The 26,302-nt window shown below is 36.6% G+C and overlaps 1 protein-coding gene across 2 annotated transcripts in view; it reads left to right on the top strand.

Annotated features, from left to right (window-relative positions):
* Nucleotides 1-4,786, top strand: part of LOC121429634 (guanylate cyclase soluble subunit beta-2-like) — a 57,434-nt gene extending 52,648 nt beyond the window's left edge. For both annotated transcript variants that reach the window (XM_041626773.1, XM_041626772.1), the window contains one exon: nucleotides 4,498-4,786. In XM_041626773.1, coding sequence (XP_041482707.1) covers nucleotides 4,498-4,706 — 209 coding nt within the window. In that variant the 3' untranslated portion in view covers nucleotides 4,707-4,786. The remainder of the gene's footprint in view (nucleotides 1-4,497) is intronic.
* Nucleotides 4,787-26,302: the final 21,516 nt, after the last annotated feature.

Here is a 26,302-nt window from a genome sequence, read left to right as displayed (position 1 = left end):
CATATTGGTTAAACTTTTGATTTATGTGAACAAAAACGCATTTGTTTAAACATAATACTTCGAATTGCATTTTTTTTTAAATATTATACAATACTAACCATAATATGAGTAGACATCGGCCATGCGTCAATTTTATCGGATATGAGAGCAAAATTAATATATTTACAATCAGTATATGTTGCATATTATCACGTGCGCGCGCATCAGTCGGGGAACACGTGACTCTTGCCCATGCTGTGACGTCTCCGTGCGGTATCTTGACCTTTGACCCTGCATGTATAGAGTGCTTACATATATCAATATCATTTTCGCTATGCATGCCATCTGGAGTGTGTCCATACAAGTGTCGGTTGTGTAAGAGTATAATATTCAAGGTTGATGATGTGGATAATTCACAGATGTTTTAAGGATATGCGAAAACCCAATCATTACAGAGAGGTAACGTTGCATTACAGCTGTAAAACAAAAAAAAAGAAAGAGATAAACAAGGAGATATATATCGTTTAATTTATTCTATTTTATCAACTATTCATACAGCTTAATTGAAAACCAGTATCGGCAATGATTACGATCCCGATATCATTCATTCAATCAATCCAGCTCTTTCACACCATGATTAACAGAATAAACTTATGTATGGACACATTCCTGAAAAAGAAATCCTCAGTTGCATGTAATTTTCCCTTTGAAATGCTACTCTGTAGTGATATTTGTCATGTCATTATTTTTGTATGAATATTCAAGAAATGTTATGATTTTGGTTCGGTTTATGTAGCATACTTTTACTTTGTAGTCAATACCATAGTGGCGTAACCAGGACGATTTTAACAAGGAGCCGGGCTCCCCCCCCCCCCCGATCTCCCTAAATAATTTGGGAAGCTCCAAACGGTTAGCCCTGGAAATTATTTAAAAATTGTAATTTTTACGCAATGTCCCGATAATCTGAGGCTTCGTAAACACGTCTCGGATACGCCACTACTTTCGAAATCTTTCAGTGCAGTTGCAGAAGTGATTTCACCTTTGGCCTGTCTTGCAGACTTTCACACTACCCGCTATACAAACAACAGACTAGATTACCCAGAATTCCTTGGGCAATATTATCTTTCGGGTCAGCTTTTATGCAATAGGCATTTCACACCAAATGACAGTATGAAAATGCCACCCTAGGGGCAATATTTCATGAATTCGTATTATAGATCGAAACGAATACCGGACACTCATATTAGTGGTAATACTGAAGAAAAAAAATGTCAGAAAAGTTGTGAAACAAGCTAGAACAACTCCCATTTCGATCCGACCTACCCAGTTAACGATTAGGCTCATGTGCGCGCATACAGCGCGCGCAGAGGACGTGATTTTGCCACAGTTTGTGACATTTGACCGACGATGAAGTATTGATTAGTTTTAATATAACTGGTAGTTCGAATTGCATTTACCCTAAAGCACTCTTCTTAAGTTAAAAAAAAAAATCGTAACGTAATTCCTTACATTGTCCATAGTTGCCAACATTCGGACAAGGATGTAGGCCCTACTATTTCTTGAGTACAAATTACGTTTTCTTTTATCTCCTATTTGAAAACTAAATTATGTCGAATGAATATCATTTTCTTTGCAATGCATATCATTTGATACGTTCTATATCATGTACCAAACCGAATGGTAATATGAATGATAGGCACGTTTATTTTATCTATTGAGCAAGATCGTCTGAGCATGATTATATATTTTGTTGCCCGTTTACTATTTGCCAAAGTCAGAAATTTATACTCTCTGCCAAGTTAATATTGTCATAGAGATATGTATATTGTATAAATATATATATATATTTGGTCTCTTCTATTTCTTTTTTTCTCATGCTTTACGAATCTTTTTTTTTAGCTCAGGCTCTAATGTATGTGATGATTATGCTGATGATTATGATCGTGATGATGTCAATAATAATGACGGTGATGATGATGATAACAATATTGATAATTATGATGATAATAGTAATGATACCAATAATAGTAATAATAATAATGATAATCATACTAATGGTGATGATAAAATATTAAAACAAGTAATAGTGAATAACGTTAATATCAATATTAGAATCTATGATTATGATTATTCTTAGTGAGAGATCATACAGAATACAATGATTGGAGCGTCAATACCCCCAGAAAAAGTGAATATACAAATCAAAGAAAAAATATCATTGTAATACCATTGTCCATTAAAGAACGGCAACATATTTTTTTCGTCAAAATCGTGCTATTGTCCATACATAAATGACCATATTGTTATTTAAAGAGAAAAAAAAATCATGATGAAACAATGATAATTACAAAGAAAGTACAAATGATTCTTATGATTTTCCATTTTAAAGATGCAGTATCTTTTACATTGAGAGTTGTAAGTCGTCTAGAGTTATAAAGACTCATTTTTATATGTGGGTTCTTTCTTTTTTGTTTTGGTCTATGAATAGTCTTGATAAGGAGTTGGACTAGCTTTTCTTTCAAATTACGTATATAGGAAACCTTTCAGTTGGCCAATGCTTATTGCCCTGGGAAGTGGGGTGTCAACCAGCACCCCTCATTAACAAAAAATCGTTCCCAGGGTCCTATTTCTATCTCGCATACGAACAGGGTACATAAGAAAGGGGCTCGTTGGAATAATTCGTTGTACATGAATGATCGTTTTTGTTTTCTTTACCTCTCAGTGCTGGCCTTTATTGTACATCTGTCATATTTTGAACAATATTCGTAATTGATTCTTGAAAAGAGCTTATCGCGATCACCGTTAGCTTTGCAATCGTTATTGAATGAATTTAATATTGATAATGGTATCAAATATCTTTTTTCCTTGTGTGTAAAGAACTGTTGATTTTTTTTATTGTAAATACTCTTAAACACTCTGTGCATGTTAACTTATTGTATTCAGTCGGTAGTGTATTCTTTTACATAGCCATTGTACAAGTCGCCTCTTGTTATTAAAGATATATATGTATGTATTTATTATTTCTATTCCGAATAAGGGCATGTGATTTTGCTTGCAATAAACGTCTCGTAAGTACCTTTGCACTTTCTTTAATTTGCATTTATTTTGAATTGCTTTATCGTTTTCATTATTATTTTGTGTTTCTCTTTTGCCGTGGTTTTGTATTGCCGTGGTTTTGTATTGCTGCTTGAAATATATTGCATCTCCATGTGTTCGTCCCCCTTCCTAAATGAGTATATTATTTCTTGAATGATATCCAAGTATTGGTTCACACGCGGTCACCTAAATTATTTTGTCGTTTCCTCGCCATTGGTCGAGCGTCGTCAGAAGAGGGCGCGCACAAACTAAACGTAAATAAGAGGGCCCGGATGATAATGGACCTTACTTGTCTACGAGTAGTAGGATCCAAAGAATGAGTAAGGTAGTGTGAGTTTGCAAAGAGAGAGAGGGAGAGGGGGAGAGAAATCAAAGGCAAGATGAGAGGAGGAGTAGACCTTTTTGTAGAAGTATGGTCAAAGTGAGGAGAAGACGTATTAGCAGTAGTAGACGTAGTAGTAATAGGAATAGTATTAGAAGTAGTAGTAGTGGTAGTGGTATTAGAAGAAGTAGTAGTCGTCGTAGTAAAGGTAGTAGAGGAATTATTCGTGGAAGTAAACTCCGGCAAAAAAGGTCAAAATCAAACAACATGTTGGTGTATAGAATCTACCAGGAGTATTGGTCTGACCCATATTCACCCACAGATTGGTTACTTTGACCCATCCCGTTTACATGGTTTAATAAGTGTAAATGTAGTAGATGAAAAGGAATATAGAGACTGTTAAAACTCTAATACACAGTGATCTTATTTAGTGGTGTCAATTCAATAAAACAACCAAATGAACCAACAGAAAGTTCAACGTCGGACTCCAGCTCAAGTTGTGCAACGCCCTCTGTTGACGATGCGCACGCAATAACCACCTTTCAAAACTCTATTCATGCCGATATTTTTAAAGGCCACGGAAATGCCTTGCATTCGATTTCTTCTCACTTTCCTTTGATAGAACAAATTACAAACATAATACTCATAATGGCATGTATGAACATGGAAATGGCGATATGGAAGCGACAATATAATAGCGGTGCTGGTAAAATAGTATAGTATTGAAGAAAATATCGATGTTGATGGTGATGCAGAATGAAAAATCATAAAAGTTAAAAAGAAATATAACGTTTTGTTATGATTTCTTTCTAGAACTGGGCATCTTTTGATTTGAATGACATTGTTTGATGTTCAAAATATTAATAAAAAAAATCTATTGGATAAGTTGTACAAAGAATTATCATAATGATTAATTGCGTGATTGATATGGCGATACTATAACACTGAATTGATCCGTCGTTCTGTAATCACAACTCACTAGGTACTGTTCATGACATACTTTCGGTGTCTTGATATTTGCTAATTAAAGATGTTAGGTGTGCAATGGGGATGGGTAAAAGCTTAATAGTATATAACTAACCGGTTTATTAACCTTGCAGAGTCATCAAAGGAAGCAGCGAATATGGCTAACGCAGCGTGTGCTGCCACGTCCAGACCCGGTGCAGACGGCCAGGATGCGAGGACTAACGATGACGACAACGTATCCAGCAGAAGTAAATATCTCGGTCAAGGATCAGCGAAAACGCGACCGTTGCGAAGCGGTCGACCTCCCGACATCCGGGGTTCTAAGACGTGCGTACTCTTATGACGCACGCGGATTTTATCGAAGAACACTGAACATTGCATTTTGCATGTAAATTTCAACGAGCTCTATCTACGCGCCATGTTCTAGCCAATGAAAGACAATTAGAAATCAGTTGAATTTTGTCCTACATTTATTGTCTTCGTAAAAAATCGATTTGTATTTTTGTTCATTATTCAGAGTGAAGATTTCGTAGTAAGGTTTAAACAAAAAAAAAATTAAAAAATAAATATTCAACTCAGGTTCTGAATCAATAATAAAGTCTTGGTAGATAATTGTTTTCTACATTTTTCCTTACAGCGGGTTCCTATTTCCTAATCAAATAGATCCCTGTTTTATACCCAAGAAAAGCTATTTTGATGGTGATGATGACATCGCATAAGCCTAATGATTCATGTTAACAGCAACGCCCAAAATCAAAACTTCAGTGGAAAATAGGCCTAACATTGGATTGTGAATTTAACATAACAGTCGTTGGTGTTATTAGAACCAGAGATTGAAAAAGTATACTAAGGCCACATAAGCAGAAAGAGAGTAAGGAAATAGGGATCTCGAAAAAAAAACTAGGCGATTCATATCGACATTGTAGGTTTGTTAACGTTTCAAAACTTTTGTTGAACACACTTAATTGACTACTTTGGTGAAAATCAAGAGCTGGTATTCTAAACAGCCTATTTTTATGTTTTTCTGTAGAAATGGGGAGAGACAACCCTCATTCCGTTATCGTCCATTCCAACGATAATTTATTTATTCTACACAATGATGAAATAGCCTTTGAAGTAACTTTTAATAGGCATATTTGGAAAACCCCGTAAAGTTGTGTTTTAGGATCGTAGTCATGCAGTTCATTTTTTTTTTTGGGGGGGGGGTCGTAGGGTGGGCGGGGCAGCGGTGACGTTCGTTTATTCTGAAAGTCCAATATTCCATACGTTCGAATGTTCCAGTTGATCGCTATTCCGAATCACGCCAAATAACGCCAAATAACCAGATGTGTGCGTTAATCCAATAATAAAATTAGCTTTGTTTTACCGAAGGTATCGTTATACGGAACGTCCGATAATTTGAAAATGCAATAAAAAGTTGTCATACATTTCGTAAATGAAATAAGGTTCGACAGTACGAAACTCACTGATGAAACTATACCAACCTTGCTTTATTTTTTGAATATCTAACTTTCGTAATATCGAACCCTATTTCGTTCTCGGGTAAAAAAAATCCTTGGACTACTGAACTTTCGTAATATCGAACCTTCGGAGTATTCGGACATTCGGAATTACTAGCTGTATTTTTTTCTCAATACAAACTCAGAATTAAGCATTTCGGAAAGGTGAAGGCCGAAAGGTTTCGTCTTTGTTTTTTTAAATTTCGATATCAAAAAATCTCAGACGACATGTTGACGATCCTGGTACAATTCACCCATATGACTATCATAATGGTGATGATGATGTCTGAGTATGGTCGACGTGCCAACCGTCATTATAGCCAATGAAGCACAAACATCCATTGTATATTTATTACTATTACCCAATCAATATTACACCTTCGGGTGATAAAGGTTAATAATCGACTGTTGATTGCAAACGTTGACCTTTTGACTAGCCAGTTGGTTACGTATACCTTTATTGCTTAACCTACATATTATTTCGGCTAAGGAATTAAAAAAGAACGGCAAGCACGATGTTTAGTTGACAAGACATAAACATGACAAACGTACCTCAAAGTCGTGAATGTCGCATAGGCAATCGATAATTGGAATGAGAATAAACACGCTTTGTATGTTGATAGGTAAACTTTTGAACTCGACAGTCATATAAATATGATTTATACTTTATCCCCTACCAGTACGATCAACGGTATATATCGGCACTGATGAATGAACGTAAATAAATTTATTTATTCCTTTGAATTGACATAAAGAACCAGGGGATTTACTGCCTAATGTTTATGCCACTTGTATGTGGGCTTGTTAGTTACGATTTTGATGACTCGACGAATAATTAGATAGTTTTAGCTCAACGACGCACGTTGGATTTAAGAACATAAAAGATGTATTGTCAAACGCCCTTCATGACAATGTACAACCAAGAAGGCTTTGTCGAAAATTTGTGAATCAAAACAGCAGTTTTGTCCTGGATTCCGGGCAAACGATATATTTGCAAGTTTTCGTCAGCTCCGAAACCTAGGACGAAAATGCTCTTCCGTTCCACCAATTTTCGACAAAGACCTCTCAGCTGTACATTGTCATTTGATTGACTTTGTCAATACATTTCCTGTTTGCTTTGAATCCGCCCGGCGTATCGGAGCACTCACACAAACAACAACAACGCCCAACCCTCATTTTATCAGCACAAAAGCAGTTTAACAAAATACGGTATCTGCAAATGACCTTTATAACTACAAAGAGAAAATGATGTAGAAATCGAAAAATAAAAGCGAATCAATTAATATTGCGAGTGACGATACAAGTTTATAATACATGTACGAATGGCTAATGTAAAGCGGAATCCCGCGACTACTACTTGGCTGTTGTTGTTTTTAAGGACGATACATGTAAATAAGAAATAAGTACTTTATTTGAACAATATGATATCCATTAGGCGATCGTACACACTTAACCCTGTTAACGCTTATCGAATTCTTTCATTAGTAGTATAAACAGATCAAATGTAATTGGCGAAAACATTCACATTTGACTTTTACATGTATGTCCTTGTATTCAGATAGACAACCGACGGCAGTACTAATTTATATAGTTTGTACCACCAATTTCTTTAAATCAGCAATATCATTGCGTACATAATTGCAATACGATTAGGAGACCCTTTTTTATACTCTCTAAAAAAGGTTTATCCAATATTGGGCATGTTGGGTAAAATGGGATCATGAATGTTTGTTGGGTAAAAAATACCAAACATTTAGTAAATTTTTACGCAATGTTGCGTTGAAATTTACCCATCAATCATACATTTTACCCAATAATGAGGGGAAAAATAACCCAACAAACATGCATGTTCCCTTTCAACCCAATATTGGGTAATTTTTTACTCTCTGTTTTTAGAATGTAAATAATATATATTCCTACTAAAAATTTTGGAAAAAAATAATGATTGCAATATATTTGTGTACCTTCAGAGAAAGTGATTTTCCGATGTAGTTTAACATTCAAAGGTCATGATTTACACTCAGCTCATTTTTATTTTATAACTTTCAAGCGGCACGTGCCAATTATCGAAAATGTTCCATTACTTTCCTCTAGACAATAGGCATCTTGACGTGTACAGGTCTGACAGCTCAAAATAGTTCAATTGAATCCCGTTTTATTAAACCCAGAAAGGACTGGCTAAAAAATATGTAGATTGGGAGCCCATTGAATCAGTATCGAAAACCTTGGCAAAAGCGAGCAATTGCACACCTTACTGTATACAATTTGCATTTAAAAGCACTTGGTTTGGAATGCATCATTCCATTGTCTATGTAGAGAATCGGGACAAAACCGAGGCTGATGATAGTCCAACCGGTTCTATTGCCCTGAATGTTGATGATATATTAAGTCAAAGAAGTGGTTAGATGAATAATAAGTAAAATCAGTTAAAAAAAATTTTAGGCCATAAAATAATAAAATTTCAATCGCGTTTTGAGGAAATAATACGACCATCATTACATGCAGGGGAGGTACTTCGGGGAGGGGGGGGGTGAGCTCAGAATGGGCGACCGCCCCAATGCAGTGAGAAAACAAATCATAGAAAAAAAATAGGAAGAAGATGGATTTGAAATGCCAAGAGGGCATCCAATGAGGCGTTTGTATCGTGCTCTTCTATATTACCCCTATATATAATTGAAAAGACAAAAGGAAGGTCGTCTTACCCCTTTGAAATACCGACGCCGCATTATAGAGTACACAGCAAAAACTGTGGTGTTAATCGGTGTACATAAGGACCACACCGGTTATTTTTCACCGGTGTTAAATTGGTGGTATTAGTTTTACACCTATAGGTGTTATTACAGCACCTATGGTTGTTACATTTACACTCTTTGGTGTTATTTTCAATCTCTAGGGTGTTATTTTAACACCTCAGGGTGTGGTCCTCTATTATTAGCACCAATTGGTGTCAGTTTAAACACCACAGTTTTTACAGTGTAAGTGTAACATTCAATTTCAACTCCTCGATAAATAAAACCTAGCAGTGCCCTCACCATGGTCACGATTAACCAATTAATGGCAGTCTCCGCTCGCAGGTTTTACCGTATTTTGTAGCAGTGACCTTCTTCTTTTAAAAATGTTGACCGCCGATCAACAAGCCGTGTTTCTACGTATTGTCGCTTAACCAAAATAAAACAAGCAGACACTTCTTTGGGGGGATCTTCCGTCAATATAGGCACGGAAATGAAGGTGTTCCTTTGGTAAATATGATCCTTCTAATGCAGGGACACATCGGGGCGTCTCGCTTAACTAAACAGACCACCCGATCAACTAAAATTCTGACCCGTTTCTATTTACCCAAGTAAGAGGTTAGGATTGAGTTTGCAACGATCTTAACAATCCCCGAGGCCCGGACGACACGTTCATACTCAGGCTCCCGTTTCTAGTTCATGGCAGCATGTGTCGACTTTTAAATTACCCTTTCAATGACGAAAATTTATCCCTTTGTTTTGAAAAGAAATTGAAAGTCACTTCAGAAGTATGTGTGGAAATGCAATCGTGTCGTCACCAGTCGAGATCATTAGAATCGAGCATTTCCGAATGATTGCCGACACCCTCGGAATCTCTTACGGTAAATTTGTGTAAGCAATTCAATTCTTATATTGTTTTCCAATTTTAATGCGATTCAATCATAAACTATAAAAAAATGCACATTCCATATTAAATAAACTCATCTTATTGAATCCACGCGTCCAATTTCATGTTTCACTTTATTATACGCAATCAATGGACAATACGTGAATGCTTCAATCAAAATCATCATCATCAGCGTTCAATCCAAAATGAAAAGTAGGTAATTTGATTTCAATTTCTATTCTTCTATGTTTATAAAAACATGAGGGATTGAAAGGCAAAATGAGAGTTCGATTTAGACTATAATCTGTATCGGGACATACAAAATTACTCAAGATTTATGGTATCCCTAGTTATCAGAAGATTGACGATTGGCGTTGGCGCGCTAAAGCGACAACAAATCAGTAAACTTACCTCAAATCTATAAATTGATATAACATAATTCATGCACGTCCTACGTACAGTATGAACCTCATGAAAATTTCAAAGGTGAATGATACTCGGAGTGACATTATCCGACCGAGAGTAAATTATTCACCCAAAGATGGCACCTTATGCATTTGCGTAAAAAAACCCGGTAGAAATTGACCCTCGAAATACGCCTCTCTTTCGCCAAACTCTTGCCCGCCGATTTATCAAATAGATCAGGAAAAGCATCAAGCCTGGGGCGATTAGTATCATCCCTCTCAATAAGTTAAAAGGTCGTTAGGGGTAATTTGTCTTGTGAAAAAGGCAACTTTTACGAGACAGGGGTCAGTTTCTTTTTTGAATAGAGGAAAGTAACGATGATAATGCAAAGTGGTAAAGGATCACTCTGTCATTGCTGGCTTCATTGCCCTTTCTGAACTGAACTTACTTAAGGCCTGGTCACACCGCCCGAGCGTTGTTGGAGCGGTCGTGGAGCGGAGAGAAAAAATCACCACCGCTCCCTACCGTTCACCATTTTCGGTTTCGATTTTTTTTTCGATTGTTGTTTTCGATTTTTTCCCCAATTTTGTGAGCGAAATTCGACCCTCTCTCCCTACCGGTCCACGACCGCTCCAACAACGCTCGGGCGGTGTGACCAGGCCTTTAAGGCTTGGTCCCACTGCACTTACGGAGGCAGAGAGGGTGTTAAACGGAAAAGAATCTTGCCATCCGTTGGAAAACGTTATTTACCGCTGCGTACTTTTTGCATACGTGTTTCATACGCTCGATCCATCGAGCATCCGTCCAATGGGATTTCATTTTGTCCATTGTCTGGAGCGGATGAAAACGGATGGCGCCACCCCGATATTTTACTTGACCGCTGATTCCGTTATGAATACGATTTGTGTCCGTCGGCCAGTAGGACCTGGGGGTGTTTCACAAAGATTTAAGTATGACTTAAGTCGCACTTAAATGCCGACGCGTACATGATATGCAACGCGCGATCTTATTGACAGATACGCAGTAGTGCGCGTCCTCTTGAGACGATCTGACCAATGCGGTCAAGCCTTTCATACCGTACGCAACTCGATATTTAAGTGCGACTCTAAGTCATACTTAAATCTTTGTGAAACACCCCAAGGCCTTTAAAACTTGAAGGAAGGTGAAATGGGGGAAGGATATGAAGCGAAATGGAGGGAATTACATCATTGAAAAAAAAAATTGCCGCTAAAGTAATCATGAATTGATAAAAAAAAAAACCTTTTTCGATAGCCAAATTATATTTGAAAGTTTACATGGCGATATCGATTTCTCGTGGATATGGCGATTCGAGAAACGGAGCGCAGCCTTGATAGCAACATCCCTAAATCATGTAAATTGACCCACTCCAAAGAAAAATGATGAAACTTCCTGTTTCGGAATACATGTATTTCTTGAAACCTCGTATAAGTTACATGGGTCGAATTACTTTGTACAAATCGTAACTATATACATTTATGCGTGTGGTATATTTTCATCGGACATTGTACCTTTCTAGTAGTAGTACTGCAATAGTATGAGACCATTCAACATAACCATGTTAATCGAATACTTGATTCATAAAGTTATGTTGCTGAGTCTGTTCACACACACAGAAAAGGAGACTCAAGTTTGACTACTGCATGGGAGATAATTCATTTTTATGTCGAAAACCTCTTCTTATTTGTCCAGGTTTCTTGCAATAACAGCATCAAAGGCATATAGGTATAGAGTTACTGCTCAACATTTCAGGACTCTTTTATCGTCGTTTTTAAACAGTCTCCCTTGAGCCACTCGGAAGGCATGAAGGGGGGGGGGGTACCAAGCTAAATATTGTTCATATAGTTTTGATAGGCTACTTTGATGCGAAATGATAATAGCTTATTGTTCAAACAAACTGAGATGGCTTACAAAGTTGTTTCTTCGAGCAAGTGTACTATACTGAGCTTATTCCAAAGATGAAGCAAGGATGATCCTTAAAACATCTGCATAGACTTTAAAGGCCATTCACCTTGAATTTCTAGTACTTTTATACATTTTAAAAAGAAAGATACAAAGTGTGTATATATGAATACCGTAGTATTAGCAAATATCATTCATGATATTTGACATCAAAGTGGTCCCACAGCAATAGTTTGAACAGAAGAGATTCGAGCAAACAACGGGGAGATTCAAACCATATCCAAATCACAAAGAAACATGATAAGAAAGATAGACAACTCCTTCAAAAATAAGAGGCAACTGTTTTTCGGTTGGAAAGCAATCCCAAACCACTGGAATTGTGAATGTTTGGATTCCCTCAGGCATTGCTATTGACTTTGTGTTTTACTCTTTAAAAAGATGTGCGAAACGTACAGTTTTCCCTCCTCTTGTTTTTGTCCTCAGCGCCAGTTTGTGGCAAGAACTGCAGGCAAGGAACACTTCTCGATGATGCTACGAGACTTGAAACCGCGTAACAATTATATATATAAAAAAAAAAACTTAAAATGAAGAATGTGTTTTTGCGTATGCATTTGTATAATTTCTGATCGTCTAAGAGGCGCCTCAATAACTATCTCATTTAATAATGATTTACATCGTGGCAAAGACATTAGTGAGCAACTTTAACATGTTTAAGTTTCATATTTATGTACCGTCGTGTTCGTTAATATGATTACCATTAAGCTAAAAGTCGTTAAAATGAAGCCAAATCCTATAAAGCGAATAATATAGTTAGAATAATAGAGAAGAAGCGTAGTATGACGTAAACAAAACTCATGCTCCTGTTTCGCAGTCAGCAGGAAGTATAAAACACTACAAAAACAATCTGAACAATATTTGGAGAATTGGAAAGGGATGAGCACGCCAAATGGGTATTCCATACACCGTCAGGAACATCAATACAAACCAGGCCCTAAGACAGTATGCCCTGATTTTGGATGTAGGTTTGTTTGACTTTAAATGGAATCCGACGGGTGTTTTCGAAGCAGACCCACTTAGGTCAACATCGAGTTGACTTGATGATACAGATAGGCCTACACCAAGAACAACACGACCTGCTAAGGGTTCATCCGTCATCTCAACCTTCCCGAACTTGGATAAATTTAAAGGACACGTCCACTTCAACAAACAGTTGACTTCACTAAAAAGAGAAAAAAAATCCATCGAGCATAATAACACTGAAAATATCATCAAAATCGGATGTGAAATAAAAAAGTTATGACATTTTGAAGTTTTGCTTTTTTCGCAAAACAGTTTCATGCATATCCTGGTCGGTATATATGCAAATGAGGAGACTGCTGACGTCATGCACTCACTATTTCTTTTGTATGCCACTATGTAATATGATTTTTTTTTCAAATTTTATCCTCTTTGTCAAGTGAAATAACTATTAATTCCTCCCTGAATATGTGGAATTATCATTGTTCAATGATGATTCAGTAAAGTTTGTCCTTTTTGTCAAATTGTAAAAATGAAATATTGTACATGTATAATTCAAACAACAAAAAACAAAAAAAATGGTGAGTGAGGGACGTCATCGTCTGTCTCAATTGCATGTCACTGAGTTGTGCATATCACTGTTTTGTGAAAGATAAGCGAGACTTTAAAATGTCACAACTGTCTTATTTTACATGCGATTTCGATGAAATTTTCATTGCTATTCTAGTTCGATTTTTCTCTTTTTATTCAAATAAACATTTTCTGGGGTGGACTTGACCTTTAAAAAGTTAGAAGGATGAGAATGAATTCGTGTACTAAAGGAGGGGTCAACTGCGTAGTATCAGTTACAATGTAGCACATTAAAACTAAACAGCCGATGTAGTGAAAATATCCATTAAAAAGGGAAACGATAGAAAGTTTAGAACTTTAACAACTGCATTGAATACGGCGAAGCTTTACACTTTTCTGGTAAAAACACAATTAGCATTCATATTTTTTTTTTTCATTATCCGTTTAATGCATTACATATTAACAATGATTTAAGAAAAAAAATACGTCAACAAATATCATCTGACATACGATATGAAACCACAAGCCACTGCCTGACAGGGAACTCGCATTAATATTCATTCGCAAGTTCAAATTGCTTGTACTTTGATATTCCGTTCATCCAACTGGTTGAAAGTACGGGCAAATGATAATGATCAAAAGTGGAACGGGGTGTTAATATTGTGATGAACAGCCACAACGGAAAACAATCACGATTTTATTCCCCGTGTTCATGGGATGTATCATCGTACAACATCACTGCGCCCCCGCGTAATTTGAATTGTTGATGGTAATAAAAAGCCAACACTTCTAAACTTTTCATCCATTTTATTGTTATAGAATTGTGTGAAATATTCATTTTCTTTTGTTATTTCATACTTTAAGGATATTGAAAATAGTGTCGAAAAAGACTATATTTTTTCCTTAATTCGGCACCAATTTTTTTCTCAAAAAGTTACTGACAAAATGTAAAAGGCGACACGTACGATGATAATGAAACAAGAACTGGTTTGATAAAAGAAAACGATTAGTGCTGCTAAACTTTGATATGACGCGCTATACAATTTCGTATTTTTTTTTATAGATTTCGTTTTGTTAAGACATATTTATCTACATGATCTCCCCAATTATCATTTTCATTTTACACTGCTATCAACATGATCAATACCTTGGATATTAAATGAAAAACACAATAGATATATTTTCAACTATGACATTCCTGTCATCATGAGTGAAATATGTCTTGAACAACATTTCCACTGGATGATAAAAAATGTGGTATTGTTTATTTCTTTTATTTCTACCTGTTCACATCGAGTATCTAAAAAAAAACTTTGGATAATATAACAATTTCATATATAATTTTTCAAAGGCAATTTATTAGGATTCGATAGAGGAAAATAAATATTAATAATTGATATAAAAAAATGAAACCGAGTTAAGACAACAGAATTTTGATTACAAGAGATAAGCTTGATTTTTATGCATTCTTTGATGAAAGGCACACCCGAGTTATCAAGAAAATAATAAGAATTTTATGTATGATTCAAAATTATTATATATGGATGTATTTATCAATGTACATATCAATTTGTATATTGGATTTCCTATACTGCCTGTAATATCATAATACCCTAATGCATTTGAATTGTCAGCTTGTGTTACATTCCACACGTATATAAATAAAGATGATATATTTTGCATTGTCGAGTCATGAAATGTTTTGTTTTTCTCATGTTTTTTTTTTATTCTCATGTTTACCACTATCATAACGAAAATATGCTTTGCGCTGTTTGTATGAGGGAGCATTAGAAAAGAAAGATGGAGAGGGAGAGGAAGAGAGAGAGAGAGAGAAGTAGAGAGAGAAGAAGAAAAGGAAGAACAAGAGAGAAATATCGGGTAAATGGTAATAGCTATCGAGAGAGGGGGGGATAGGGGGAGGATCGAGAAAGAAAAAGAGGATAGAATGTTCATATCCACATTAATAAAGCGTCCTAATAAAGAGGTCGTGAGTGAAACAGAAAATATGAATATTATAAGAAAAAAATGAATATCAATAATATGGACGAAGCTGAACCAAGATAATTAAAAGAAAATATTGTCGGCGTGGGGGACTGCATTTATTAAGGGAGAGGGGGGCGACTGCCCCTTTGTATTTTTTAAGGAATAAAAACAGGGAACAGCCCCTCTGATTTTTAAAAAGGAGTAAAACAAAATGGAGGAGAAAGAGAAAGTAAATCGGGGAAGGAAAGGGAGACAGAACACAACATCAAAAGAGAAGTAAATATCATAGCTCTATCGTACAACTGTAAACCAATTGATAAACAAAGTGGGTCATCTTAGGTCATCTTTACCCCCCTCCCCTACCGTCACAATTCCCTGACACAGCCTTGGATTTAACAAATCTGAACACCGCAAATTGTTAGATGGTATCACTTTGTGTCATCCCCTCCTTTTCAGCCCCCCCCCCCCCAAGTCACAATTTGTGTTGACGAAAAATCGATTAAACGCTACGCTCTAAAAACACTGAGTAACATTTCACCCAATACAGGGTAGAAAGGGAACATGCATGTTTGCTGGGTGATTTTGTTTTACCCCATATTGGGCTAAATGCATGTTTTAAAGGTGAATTTCAACGCAACCGTGCGAAGAATTTACAAAATATTTGGTAACTTTTTACCCATACAACATGCATGTTCCCATTTTACCACATATCGGGTAAACCTTTTTTAGAGTGTATCTTTCACTTTGCGCGTTTTTGTGTTCCGGGGGTTCCAGTCGTCGCCTGTGAATCATTTTTTAAAGATACCCAACAATTATTGGTCGTTTGGGTCAGTGCCAATAGTTATGTAATTGCAGGAGGTTTATATATATATATATAAGCAGAAAATGTCCACAATACTTTTTTTTCAAGATTCAAGAAGTTTCTTTCATTTCCAAAACAAATATAAATCGAATACAAATACAAATCAAAGTACGAACACAAAATCATTTTAACTTAGCATAATTGTATAACAAACGCTTGTATAAAAAAGCGTATATGGAAATGAGGGGATCCACTAAAAATGCATTGCTTGTAGAGCGTGGATCCCCTATAGCTAGTTGAATAAATAATTTATATTAAGCAATTAAGACAAGACAAAGCAATACAAATTAAGTAAATATGGAAATTCATTCGGCTGAACGAATAAACAATATCATAAAATGGGAAAGTAAAATGTGAAAGTAAAATGAAATACTACCAATATTGGAGAGATATTAAAAAGGATTGATGCCCCAAATAACGCGTAACATTGCATTGATCCACGCATTGGGTGGGGGGGGGGGCAGGGCATGACATGATTGCATCCACGTATATTCATGAATGCACGCACCATGTTGTTAAATTTTCAAAATTAATTGGCGCGCGCACACGACTGAAGTTTCATTTTCCATTCAATTCGCTAGATCCCCATTTTACATTTCAAAGCATTCACGGCAATTGCTTTTTTATTTCCCCAGCATTACCGAAATACGTGAACATTGATCGAGGATGAGGCAACAAGCCAATTTAGAGATGAAATTGAGGGGTATATGAATGGTCTACAGTACCGTATGTAGAATAAGCCTCTATGTTAGGATTAGTCAGAACTCGGCTTTCCATCTGGGAATGGCAATTCAATAATAATACCGCCGAACATTTTTTTTCCGACCTACGAGATACGACATTATTATTCTTCCATGAATTTTTACTATTTTGGGAGATAAACATATAAAAATGAATGACAGTCGTTTCCTCTTGAAGGATACGATGATCAAAACCCCTGTCATTTGGAAAACATTCAACTCCCAACACTAACATTTCTGAGACACCCAAGCTCAGTTACAAACCGGTAAACATGTTTTCAACTCTGATTGTGAGCAAATCGCTATATTTTTATCCCAGTGGCGTCAATCCGTCCCGAGCAGTGGAAAAGGGGGGGGGGTGGATGATAGCAACATAAATTTTGGGGCACATCCATGGCTATGTATACGAGGTACACAAAATGTACATAATAATTCAATTTATCACTTGTGGTGATGATGATAATTAATGCTTATTTTTTTTTAAACAAGTGATTACCGAGTTACAAATAATGCGTGTAGCATTGCCATTTATTTGTATGCAGGACAAAAGAGCACAGGTGCCGTGGCCGGGGATCGAACCCCGGACATTCCATGTATAGTCAGGCGCCTTTGACCACTCGGCCTCGGTACCTCGGCATATCAAGATTCTAGTCCATAGCTGTTCTAATTGTTTTTTGTGACATAAACTATTGAATTGCAGTTTGCATGCCAATATGTGAGCGAGCGGTGCGAGCGAGCCAATTTTCAGTAGTTGGCAGACTGAATGGTATCCACACACGCCTTTCAAGGGGTGTACGAGACTGGCAGCCTATAGGTATAAATCCTACGTTCCGAACGATCATCGTTTCAAGTGATGTGCACATATTGAGGAGGAAAGGGGCCACTTATAAAAAAGAATGAAACTGCTGCAAAAGAAGAAATTAAGAAAATAGAAAGTTGCTGTATGATACGAGCAATGACGATTGCTTTTGTTCTGAGAAAACCAATTTACTCACTGGTTAGAATTGAGATTAGAATGGAAGAAGCTGGGGTCACAATTAATAGGAATAAGGGTGCCTTATGATTGAACCACCTGTATAGGAAATCACATACCACAATACAGACTTCCTAAAACTTGAAAATATCACTTAGATGAAGATGAAAAGAAAAGCATTACAAGAAGGAAAGGTTTATTCAGATTTGAAAGACTTAGATTATTAGATTACATGTATGAATGAATGTTATTTTGAATTTCTTATGCAATGAAATACTGCTGTTTTGGGTGTTCTGTTAATGGCATTGAGATGATCGTCGCTACCCGTAACTCTGGGTTCCATGACATTTGCTCCGGCGACTATTGCTCCGATGGAAAATCTGCACGTTAAATCAAACATAAAACCTAACCTCCAACACTAAATAAACCCTAATCCTTATTATCTTTACATTATTCTGAAATAAAATTCTAACTCTAACCCTACGCCTTTTGAGATAACGAGGTCGGAGAAAATGTCGCAGGAGCAATTGTCGTGTCACCTAATCAGTGCATTAGTTGTACAAAAATGTTACAATTTTATCTTGCTTGAAACCAAAGGCGTCAGAATAGGATCCCTCATACCGTATAGTTAAAAAAATGCGGCTTTTACAAAATTTGGTAAAACAATATCTTTTTATTTAATGGAAAAACTGGTTTAATTTAATGAAAAAATGCAGATTTTATATGCAGGTTTTATCTGTATTAAAAATTCTCTCTTCATCTATGTCCATGCAAAATAATTTTCACTCTCCTGACATGTTAGTTTGCCAGGAAATATAAAAAAGTAAAAAAATAAAATGAAACAACTATCGCTACCTATGAGAAGCACAGTAGATCTTCGTTCAAAATATCCACTGCATGCACAAACCTTAAGGCAGTCTCGAGTTTTAGGTAGCGTCTCGTGCTTAAAACTTATCGATTGCAGGAATGCCATCGTACTTTATGATCGCTTGGAAATGATTATAAAATATACCTTCAGGTATGGAGTATAATGATTAACGTTTTCTGACGAGGTATTTCTGATCGATGGTCTTAGTATGAAAAGAGAAAACGGAGCGAGCGATGTCAGTAATTACGACGAGTAGAATAACAAGCGTAATCATCGTCAAACCCAAATCAGTGGTCGATATTCTGTATGATACTCTCCTTCTCGATGTCAATAATATTAGGACCATTACCTGTCTATCTGTTCTATTATATACTTGCCAATCTATCTGTCTGGATCCATCTAGTATTCATCCTATATATCTAATATTCCATCTATTCATCTATCTATCTATCTATCTATCTATCTATCTATCCATCCATCCATCCATCCATCCATCCATCTATCTATCCATCTATTTATTGTATCATATATTTTCCCTTATCATTTTCATGCACAGATTGAGTGATTTGTGTCATTTTAAATTATAACTCAAGAAATACAACGATAAGTTATCTAACGCAAGCGATCTAACGTAGGATATGATGATGGAGCAAACGCAATTTTCTAATAATGATACACATGCAAGTTGGTTACAATAACTCACGAACATTAAGGGCCTTTTCACACGTGGATCTTGAATCATCATTGTATTGATAATAATGATAATACATATGATTTATACAGCTTCTTTTCTATTTTGATTAAATGCTCACGGCGCTTAGAAGAGAGCAAAACACAAAAGTAAACAGAACTTACCACCCTTTCACACAGTAAAAAAAAATCGTAATTTTAATGATGATTCCAATGGAAATAACGAATATTTAGCACGTGTAAAACCAAGCTACGCCAATCAAAGTCACGATTACAATATCAATCAAGATTCACGTGTGAGAAGAACAAGAAAGGGTTAATTAAAAATGAGGAAAAATGAGAAAATGAGTTGGTTGTTGATGATTGAAATTCGTCTTTAGAATCGTCGGACCTTTCACACGCTCACTCGAAAACTGTGATTTGAATTCGAATTACCGAGCGAAAGCGGCATGTGTCCTTGGTCATGTTGGTGACTTGTCAATCAAAGCACTGCATCGATACGATGATTGCATGACAATTGTATAATCTACGTAAGTGCTTGAAAGGACATTAAGCTCCGCCCCCAAAAGAAGTTTTGGAGGTCAAACCTTTCACACGTAAAATCCGTACCGTAGTTAGAGTGAAACTTAACTGGAAGTCGCCTCCGGAGTAGAATTTGAATTCGTGATTGTGATTACCGTTCGTGATTCTAGCATGGTTTTACACGTGCTAAAAATCCGTCATTAGCCTAAGATTTCACCGGAATCATCATTCAAATTACGATTTTTTTACCGTGTGAAAGGTGGGTAGTTAAACGCATAAACCAGACTACAATGACTGACGATTTTTCTATCTGGGAAAAACTTACTTATTATTTGAACCAAATTACAATTGTTATTACAATTTACATTTGTTTTTCCAATTACATTTTCGCGGCAATTGTATTTTTCCCATAATCTTGATGATGCGGAAGAGCACTTCTCTGGGGGGGGGGGACCATCTTTCACTTAGGATATAGTTGCCATTAAAATGAATCACAAGTGTGAATTATTCCAGGACTATTTTTAAACTAAAGTTTTATGCATGTTATACCTACTTGGTGAGAAAATGTGATAATGTAATTGTATCACAGGCACAGATTGGTAGCTTGTAATGTTGGGGTAAACCTGGGCATGCTGCCTGGATACACAAATTGAAATTATCAAAGAAAATAGAATCGAAAAGTGAGGTACGAAAAGCAAATCGCACTTGCTTGTGTGATTCTCTAAACTTCTGACAGTTGGATTGCCTCCACATTGAATCCACCTTTAAAAGGTGGATGACGACGGAGGATGGAATGTCAAGAAAAAACGCAATGATACCTTTTGCATTCCCCTTGGCAGAACACTGTTTCTGAGACGGTCAAAAGGATCACAAACAGATTTGTTTCTATTTCTTCAAAAATATTCTTCTTTATTTTCGTTTCTATTATTCTCTCTTTGTTTATTTATCTGGATATCTTCCCATTATAAACACGCACAAATACACAGAAAACACACACCCATTTACCCATATATACATACATATATATATACATTTTCGACGGTCCTCCGTCTTCTTCAGGAGTTTACAATGGATAGATGGAAAACTTTATTGGCAATGAGAGCATTATTTTCTGTATTATTTTGTCATATATAAATATATATTCATACCTGTTGAATTTCTGCAACCGGATGTTTCACGCCCTTACATATAAGGCGATTTTCTGGCAGACTGATGTTATTGGCCGAGTGGTGTTGCAAGTCAATTTGACGTTTTGTTGGTTTCCGGTTCGGTCTCGTTCGGTACCTGCAGTTAGATATTAGCTCACACCTATTGTTTCTCGAGTTTTGGGGGTTTTAATGATGGTTACTTTCTCCTCCAGGCAAAGATTGCACAAAACGCTTTTTCTTTAGTTTAAGGGACAAGTACACCCCCCCAAAAAAAAAACTTGATTTGAAAAAAGAGAAAAATTCAACAAGCATAACACTAAAAATTTCATCAAAATCGGATGTAAAATAAGAAAGTTATGACATTTTAAAGTTTCGCAACATTTCACAAAACAATTATATGCACATCTCGGTCGGTATGCAAATGAGGAAACTGATGACATCACTGACTCACTATAATTTCTTTTGTATTTTATTATATGAAATATAGAATATTTTGATTTTCTCGTCAATGTCATGTGAAATGAAGTTTCATTCCTCCCTGAACACCTAGAATTCCATTATTTAAATATTTTGTGCTTCAGGCAAGGAGGTCCTGATCATCAAATTCGTAGAAATTGAAATATTGTATAATTCAAACAATACAAAACAAAAGAAATAGCGAGTGATTTACATCATCGACTCTCTCTTTTGGATGTATCTGGCTCGTTCATAACTGTTTTGTTAAAGATAAGCGAAACTTTGAAATGTCATAACTTTCTTATTTTACACCCGATTTTGATGAAAGTTTTGGCATTGTGCTTGGCTGATTTTTCTCTATTGATTCGAATCAACATTTTTCTGAGGTGGACTTGACCTTTGAATTTGATTTTTTTTTCGATGTTCCCAGTTAGTGTGAATTTGGTGTTTTCTACTTTCTGGTCCCGCATGTACTTTGAGAGTTGAGCTTCGCTTCGGCATCTTTCATGCTTAAAGGATTTGGCGTGGTTTCTATACACGTCTTTGAAGGTATCTCATGTCCGAAATAGGGATTCTCTTTGTTTTGCTATGTCGGATCGTCGCCTTGTATACCAGAGCCTTCTGCATTACACTTTCATTTGGTTTTTGCCGGAAGTTGCATTTTGGCTTTACTTCCGCATATGGATTTGATTGCTTAATGACTTAGAAAAAACCTGCAGACCAATTTATTCAACCCCACAAAACCGGAGAAGGATCGAGCTCACAAAATAATGCTTGATGCATTAAACAGCAAATAAAAGCAATAACCAATCCATCCGGTCAGCACAGCCGATGTACTACAATGGTTAACAACTCTCCCAGATAAGGAATCATTGTTGTTTATTGTATTTGACATCATTGATTTCTATACCCGTCCATCACCATTCAGCTATTGTCCACCTGTCTAAGCTGGGACAAACAAAAATCACGGTCATAGAAGATGATGAGATGGAAACGCTCATGCCTGCAAGGATAACATTGCTCTTCGACAACAACAAAGCGTTGGGAACAAAAGAAGGCCGAATGAAATTCGACGTTACCATGGGTGTCAACGACGGAGCCGAGATTAGTGAGCTCGTAGGATTATATGCTGTTTCACAATTAAACAAAAGACTGAACACATATAGTGCAGGCTATGCCTGGAGAGCGACGATAGTCTCGCAGTACTTAGCCTGGAAGGTTGTTTTTGAAGTCATTCAAGGCTTGGTCCCATCGCACTTACGGATACAGAGAGGATGTAACACGGAAAAGAATCCATTTTTTGCCATCCATTGGAAAACGTTATGCATCCGTTGTTTACTCTTTGCATTCGTGTTTCATACACTCTATATCCATCGAGCATCCGTCCACTGTGATTTCATTGTTCTCCCATTACATTGTCTGGAGCGGATGAAAGCGGATGGACCGACCCCGATATTTGCTTGTCCGCTGTATCCGTTATGAATACGTTTTGTGTCCGTCTGCCAGTGGGACCAGGCCTTAAGCAATGAAATGCATGTGCGTAAGATCTAGAAAGACCAAAATGCAATTGTCGGCAAAAACCCGATGCCCACTACAAGGAAAGTGTATGCGGAGGGCTCTGGTAACAAGGCGACGATCCGACATGGCAACAAAGAGAAACAATTCAAAGAAAGATATATAAACCACATCAATCTCCTTGAGCATGGAAAATACCAGAACGAAACCCAACTCTCAAAGTCATTTGGCACCTGAAAGAAGAAAGCGTCGAATCCACACTAACTATGGAATTCGACAAACAATTAAATTTAAACCAAAGAAAAAAAACTGTTTGTCCAATATCAATATCTGGAGAAGAATGTAACTATCATAACAAACAGGAACTTGCTAAGCAAAAGGTCTGAGCTGATTTCAAAGTACAGGCACCGAACGAGACCGGACCGGTAACCACCGAAACGTCAAACTGACCCACCACTCCAAACATACAGCCAATAACGTCAGTCTACCTGAAGTTCGCCTTAAGGAAGGGCGTGAAACCTCCAGTTGCAGACGTCCAACAGGTATGAATGTTATGTTCTGCCGTATATGGCAATGAGCCCTTTGTACAATCATCGACATATCTACACATCTAAGGATATATATGGGTATGTGAGTGGGTGTGGCGGTCAGGATGTGTGTATGCGTGTGTGTGAGGGTGTGCGCGTGTGGATGGGTATGTGTGTCTTGGTATCTATCTATCTTTGCCATGGCGTAATTTCCTTCGGCAAGAAATTAATTCACATTGTGCTGGACTCGACCCATGATGTACTTCATGATGTATGTCATACTAACCTGCTAAACGCATTGTTCTTCTATTCCATCCTTTTCACTTGCTTATAGTATACCTATATTGGCCACATGATGCTCTGTAGTTGTTTTTGGCAGCATTTTATGTTTACTTAGCAATACAGTAAATTATGAATTGGATAACGTCAAATATTTCATTTTGATAATCTCAGATCATTGTCAGCCCAACTTTAAAGAAAAACCGTACAACGTATAATTTTGGCCGGTACAAACAGTGACGGCCTCGAGAAGCATTTCACGGGCCCAAACAGGTCTGTCGGAAGAAATTTTGAGCGGCACAGTATGATTGGAAATGATGATCATGATACATATCTCATACTTAATGCCAGCACGGACTGCGACTGAAATTTTGGATCCCATGATTTAAAAACGGGACATTTTTCAATCGTGAAAAAAAAGTAAACATGTATCTTCTGAACATATTTGATAATGCAAATGCAAAGTGAGAACTCAATTTAATGACAGCAGGACATTTTTATTCACATTCTATAATCAGGAACATGAAACCTATAGCGTGGAAATTTGTTAGAGAAATAATGTAGGCGCGCGAAGCGCAACCTGAAATATTTGGATACATTGACCTGAAAAGGACATTTTTTTGTATTATTTGCAAAGATTTATGAACATTATACCTATCTCACTAGATGAATAATTAATGCGAGAGATATTCGTGAGTTGCAATTTTTTATAAAGTGGGATGAAAAGGGTTTTTTTCTGGGACTAGGACTTCTGTCGTAGCAAACGAGCAAGAAAACTTTCCATTCTATAATACAGGATACAATTTGCTAAAGCAGTGGAAGATAGAGTAGGTGTCTGAAATATTGATCTCTCCAAAATGGATGTAACGTAGTTGTTTTCAGGCGTAGTGCCAAGGCAAAAAATTCCCATCTGTAAATCAAGAAAATCGATCAAGAACATATAATTCCTTTATTTTCATTTCGAAAGATGGAGCTGTTGTCAAAGTGTCCCGTATGACACCATGCAATCGTCAATTTACGTCATCATATTTTTTAAAGATGCGTTACCAGAAGAATGGAGGAGTATCATCAAGTGTTGATTTTCATTTTTCCTGTTTTCCAATCAAAAAGGTGTGTATTTGACGCATTCAATTGTTCTCTTCTTTTAATTATTTCATTTGTTGTGGTTCAAAGCTCAAGCTCCTGCCATACCCGTTGGCATGAAAGTTCATGAAGATATTGCGTTATGCGATGTTATCCTTTATTTTAAAGCAATTTCGTTCTTTTTTCTTCTGTGAGATTAACATAAAAACAATTGATGAAATGAAGTAATGATTATGAAGATCCGTACTTCGCAAGATACCACATGTCTATACGAGGTGGTGATTACATCGACATAATCTACGTGCATGACGTGACTTAGGATTTCTGGAAAGAAGGTGTGATTAATGGATGCTTTTAGCGGTAAGGGATCCATTTGTTTCGACCACAAATTATCACATGTTTAGTAGATGGCAAGCAGGGGTTAAAGCGATGCAATTCTTGTTGCGGTCATTGACCCCACTCGTCGTTGCCGTGATCATCCGTCGCGTCACAAGAAGAAGAAGAGTTAAGAAAAGGAGAAGACTCGGCATTACGAGGAATTTGATTTGTGTGGGTTAATTCAGAATTTTAAACAGTGTACTGGAAAATAACAGTAAGTTGATTGAACAGGGACCCGTTGCAGAAAGAGTTGCGTTTAAACGCAAGTCAAAAATCAATTGCCAGTCTAAAATGCGCGCTGTTGATTGGTTGAAAATCAAGTTGCGCATGACTTTTAGAGTTGCGTTTGATCGCAATTCTTTCTGCAACGTGCCCCTGAATAGAGGAAAATATCCATGTTTGATTGTATAGCGAAAAAATATCCATTAATAATCGGCTCAATCCTAATTGATCGATATCAAAATACATACTTACAAGATGAGCATGAGGGGAAAGGGACGTTGTCTTTAACTTCTATGCCTGTACTGCTACAAAACCATCCATTGACTATATAATTAAGAAGTAAGAGAAAAAAATGACATAAACTTTAATGAACATCAACTACAAAATCAACGTCAACAAACAAGTAAACAAAATCACATAAAGCAACAAACAAACATCGTATTTGTCTTCATCGAACACAACAAGATTGAGTGACAACTAAGTCTATCCAACTCTTGCACATCGAATATTTTCATATGTATGTCGATTTTTTCTTCAGAGTGCTGTTTGAAAAGAAAGTGTTTTTTTTCTTTTAAAAGTAACTCAGTCTTTAGAAAGACATTTCTCGGGGGGGGGGGGGGTGGTGCATTAGCTTGGAGGAGGGGAGGAAGAAGGTAGAAGTCGGAGA

The sequence above is a fragment of the Lytechinus variegatus genome, chromosome 16, assembly GCF_018143015.1.
Source record: "Lytechinus variegatus isolate NC3 chromosome 16, Lvar_3.0, whole genome shotgun sequence".
Lineage (NCBI taxonomy): Eukaryota > Metazoa > Echinodermata > Echinoidea > Temnopleuroida > Toxopneustidae > Lytechinus > Lytechinus variegatus.
Note: the sequence above shows the minus strand (reverse complement) of the source record. Positions and strands in the feature narration are given on the sequence as shown.